Source organism: Hordeum vulgare, chromosome 4H (genome assembly GCF_904849725.1).
Source record: "Hordeum vulgare subsp. vulgare chromosome 4H, MorexV3_pseudomolecules_assembly, whole genome shotgun sequence".
Taxonomy (NCBI): Eukaryota; Viridiplantae; Streptophyta; class Magnoliopsida; order Poales; family Poaceae; genus Hordeum; species Hordeum vulgare.
The window spans coordinates 8,320,525-8,324,995 of NC_058521.1; the positions used below are offsets into that span (position 1 = coordinate 8,320,525).

The window sequence follows — 4,471 nt, forward strand, 5'->3', positions numbered from 1 at the left end:
GTTTATACACATTCATATGTAGTTTTTAATAAAAAATTTAAAAAATAGAATTATATATTTAAGACGGATAAATACAATTATCTAGAAACGAAGAGAGTACAAGTTTAAGATTTTTTTTTGAACGATTCACCTGCGCCGCTAATGGGCCGGCCGACACGCGGCACTTCCTCTCCCTCCTGTAAAGCGGCATATGGAGGCCGCACATATTAAATGGCGATGCTGCCAACCACCTAGGGTTTCACCAGAGAGAGAGCAAAGGGGATCGGGAGTCAGTTATGTGCCGCCGCCTGCCGTGCACCGATCGCCTCCCTCGCGCTGTCGCAATTGCCGTCGAATGAGGATCCAGTGCTGCTTGCGGAGAGGCGACAAAATAAGCAGCTCCCGCGCTTTGGGAGCTGTAGTCCCCAATCGAAGCAGCAGCTCTTTTGGGAGCGGCGGTCCGCAAGCAACCGGCAATCGAAGCAATCAAGCGGCTCCGCTCCGAGCTGCAACCGGCAATCGAAGCAATCAAGCGGCTCCTCTCCGAGCAGCAGTCCTCAATCGAAGCGGCTCCCTTCTTTAGCGGCAATCCGGAGTCAAAGCAGTCCTTCCCGGATTACATACAATCAGAAACAGGCCCTTTTTCAAATTCAGTCTCCGAGTTTCCATTGGTGTCGGGAACCCAGCAGCTAATATATATCTGGCCGGGTACCCGCCAATCTTCGGAAGAGACCAATTCTTGTCGCGGCAACTCGTGAGCCTTCATCAGCTTCCAAATTCACGGTGACCAATCCTTCTCGGGCCTCGGCGGATCTACGAGGGAGCCATGGGGGTGAGTTCATTGTCCTCTTTTCCTTGCCGGATCTTCTGTTTTCAGAGGGAACCCTGTTTTCTAGATCTAATCCTAGTTGTAAATCTGCACTTCACATCAAAATTGCATCTTTGCGACTGAATCAAAATTGCATCTTTGATAACTGCAATTTTTTGTACGTCAAAAACGTATGCAAGTATGTCGAAATTGCATCTTGCAACTGTGTAGAGATTGCTTATTTCCCACTAGTCTGAAATCAACTCTTATTCATGTCCACCATGCCAATTGCAGAAAGGCAATAAAGTTGATAGGCTCAGCGCGTTGCCTGATGACATTCTGGTCGACATTCTTGACCGACTCAATGTACCCGAGGCTGCAAGAACCAGCATCCTCTCAAGACGGTGGAGTCAGCTCTGCGCCAAGCTCTCTCGGCTTATAATAAGTGCTCTGGACTTCCTGCCCGAGGGTGTGTCACGCAGCAGTGCCGACATCTCTGACGATGAATTGGTTCGGATCAATGAAGCTGTGGTTCAAGCGACAAATAGCGTACTGGCGCGCAGAAATCCAGGTGAACACACCATCGACCTTCTGTCTACGACGTTCCACTTGAGAGATGATCTCCCCATATCCATGGGGCATGCTGTTGGTCATGCCATAGCGACACACTCGGTCAAGAATGCCAAATTTTGTGTTAGGACAAGGAAGGATGACGCCGCTGAAATTGATGATGATGAAGAAATGGTCATCTGGGCGAGAGAATTCATGTTGTTCTTTGATGCCTGTCCAATTGCATTTGGTGGTCTCACTACTCTCAACATAGGCAATTTCAGATTTGGTGAATCAGACATATCCAGCATCCTCACCACTTGCAAGCGGCTGAAGCATATGCACTTGTACAATTGTGACTCTGGTGATTGTAGCACTCTGCAAGTTGAACATGCTAATCTCAGTGAGCTTTGTATCATGGATTGTCGTCTTGAGCAAGTAAAGCTGAACTGGCTCCCTCAACTCACACGGATAGTCTTTGACGGTTGGATAGATTTCCAAGATCCACTGGTTCTTGGTCTTGTTCCTTTGCTCGAGTCTGTAAGCCTCACAAATATTGCTATCAGTGTCAACAAGATGGTCAGGTTAAGTTGGTTTCTTAGCAGTACCTCTGTACGAGTTCTGAAGTTGGGGTTTAGTTCTGAAAAGGTAAGTCAAGATTGTTGCTTTCCTAGCTGTGGCTTCACTTCTTTGCCGCTCATCTTATCATGTGTATATTCTTTGCAGATTTGGGTGCAGCCAGAATGTCCAACGCAAGGTCTGGCATCTGTGTTCCGCCAACTAAGGTTTGTCAACCTAGTTAAACTTCCTGAAGGGTATGATCTCACCTGGACAATGTTTATTCTTGAAGCTGCACCCTTACTGAAGGAGCTATACATGACAGTATGTGTGCTTTCCTAAAGATCTCTTTTAGCCACATGGGCTTAATTTTAGTTTTTTCAAGATTTTCTCACCAGGTATACATGTGTCTAAAGATAGTTTATTATGACATGCAGGTCTGGGATGATTTGTGTTCAATGGAATTGGACGAGGAGAAGAGAAAAAATGGATCGTATAGTGAGAACAAGGGCGTAGAATGGGGCTCGGCCGCAGCTGATTTCCAACACCACAGTTTGGTCACACTCGTCATCTTTGGCTTTGAATCTGAAGATTATGCTGTTAATTATGTCAGACGTGTTATGGTGGCGGCAGTCAATCTAGAGGATGTGTTCCTCTATAGTAGGTTGGAGTTGGAGTGTGGCGACTGCCAGGACAAGAAGCCCACTAGGTTCGCCTGGACGAAAAGGCAGAAGATTTCACTGAAGAAGAGAATCACCGCGGGGATTGAGTCGTTTGCCATAATCCACTCCAACAAGACAATACGAGCTGACCATGAAGCAAAACTGTTTTACCCACAGTGCTCACACTTTGACACAACAAGTGGTTGAATTAACGGTGTACTGTATTATCAACAGTGGTTGCTTTGAACTTTTGTAAGTGTTTTGTTAGTACCTTGGTTATTAAGAGTTATCATTTTCTTTTGGCCGTCTGAACTGTATTGTTGGTTGTGTTATTATGACGAAAGGATGATGAGTACTGAATGATTGAATTCTTATAAAGTTATAAGAGGGGACATTTTGGCCAATGAATGTGTCATCGGTAGTTTGAAAATAAGAAACATGAATAGCATGACTTATCTTGCTAAACTACTGTATTCAGTTTCGTATCTCTGAAGTAACTAGCAAATCTTTGCGAATAATTATGTACGTTTGTATGAGGTGGACCCACCAGAGCGGGGTGAGCCCAATATGAAAACACCTACAGCCTGTTCGGCTTGTAACCAAAACCAATGTCGAACATGGACCTGGTACTTCCGTATACAGAGGCACAACCTGACATATGCATCCCTCATGCATGCGGATGAGATTGAGGTGCACTTTTTGAATCATAGTACTTCACACGCTAACTAGGACCACCAACGAAACACAAAAAATAATTTATGTACCTAGGTTAAAACTACAAAAATATTATTTCAACTTAAAGATAACTTGTGTCTATTGGATTAAAATCTTTTTCAAGGTTTAGCAAATGAGAAACCAAATTTAATTCCAAGAAGCCATGTGTCTTCTATAAAAGATAATCATGCCAGGACTGTTAAAATTTCGTAAATGAATAAAATGAAAATCCCAAGGTTTTCTATGGTACTAATTCCTAAAAATTCCATTGTGCAGATTCCACAAAATTAGGTCTTTCTAGAAAAACCAAGATTTTTAAGACACTTAGTAAAAGAAAGATACCAGTGATTTTTTATGATATTGCATTTTTTTGTTTTAAGTGAAAAAACTAAGAACTTCATGATAAAAATTCCAAAGGTTTGTTTTAAACAATTGATTGCATAACAGGAGAAAATCCGCCAGTGACCATTAATAGGATGGTACATGTCAGGCATTGATTACAAGCTGGGTTGCACAGGAATTTACTACTTCATATTTTTTTAGAAAGAAAATATCCTGAGATTATTATAATAAAGCTTCATGGAATTATCATTATGAAATTTTCAAATTTTTATTTAAGCAAAAAGTAGCAGGAAATATCATGAAAATCAATTCAATTTTTTTGCTTAATTTCCCAGAGATTAGTATCGTAACATTATGTTTTCCTAGAAAGGCAAATTTCATGGAATTCTTGATTTTCTTTAGAAACAAAAATCATCCTGGGAAGATATTTCAGTTCATATAGAATACATATAATTTCCTGGAACAAACTTGGTTTCGTACTTGCTTAATCTTGGAACGTGGTAAAGTTCTCTAAACTTGATTTCGTGAGTTATAATCTTTACCTAATAATAAAGAGGCTATCGCTTCCGTTGGAAAACCCACCGAGGTGATTTTATAAAAAAGTTCTTACTGTTTATGACATTAAACTCGTAGTATATATTAAATATTTTTTTAAATACTCATATCTTTTAAACCGTAACTCCAAATTTAACATATTATACATGGAATTTGATTAGAAAAATATGTAGAATTTAAATATGATATTATTTTATCTGTTAAACGTTTAATAAAAATACTATCTAGGGTGCAATCTTAATAAATAAGTCATTATTCGTCTTTCTTTCATATCGGTACTCATCCGGGTTGGGGATGAACACGT

The 4,471-nt window shown here is 40.9% G+C and overlaps 1 protein-coding gene across 1 annotated transcript; it reads left to right on the forward strand.

Annotated features, from left to right (window-relative positions):
• Window positions 1-213: 213 nt before the first annotated feature.
• Window positions 214-2,960, forward strand: LOC123447076. The gene is made up of 4 exons (XM_045123642.1): window positions 214-811; window positions 1,082-1,984; window positions 2,063-2,218; window positions 2,332-2,960. Exons 1-4 carry the CDS (start codon window positions 806-808, stop codon window positions 2,761-2,763), a joined length of 1,497 nt encoding a protein of 498 aa, XP_044979577.1. The 5' UTR covers window positions 214-805; the 3' UTR covers window positions 2,764-2,960.
• The last annotated feature ends 1,511 nt before the right edge of the window (window positions 2,961-4,471 follow it).

What these genes read in the sequence shown, in the direction of transcription:
- LOC123447076 (XM_045123642.1), top strand. An exon ending in TGGGGTTTAGTTCTGAAAAG is followed by an intron (nt 1,985 to 2,062) that starts GTAAGTCAAGAT and finishes TATTCTTTGCAG; the next exon opens with ATTTGGGTGCAGCCAGAATG. An exon ending in TGAAGGAGCTATACATGACA is followed by an intron (nt 2,219 to 2,331) that starts GTATGTGTGCTT and finishes TATGACATGCAG; the next exon opens with GTCTGGGATGATTTGTGTTC.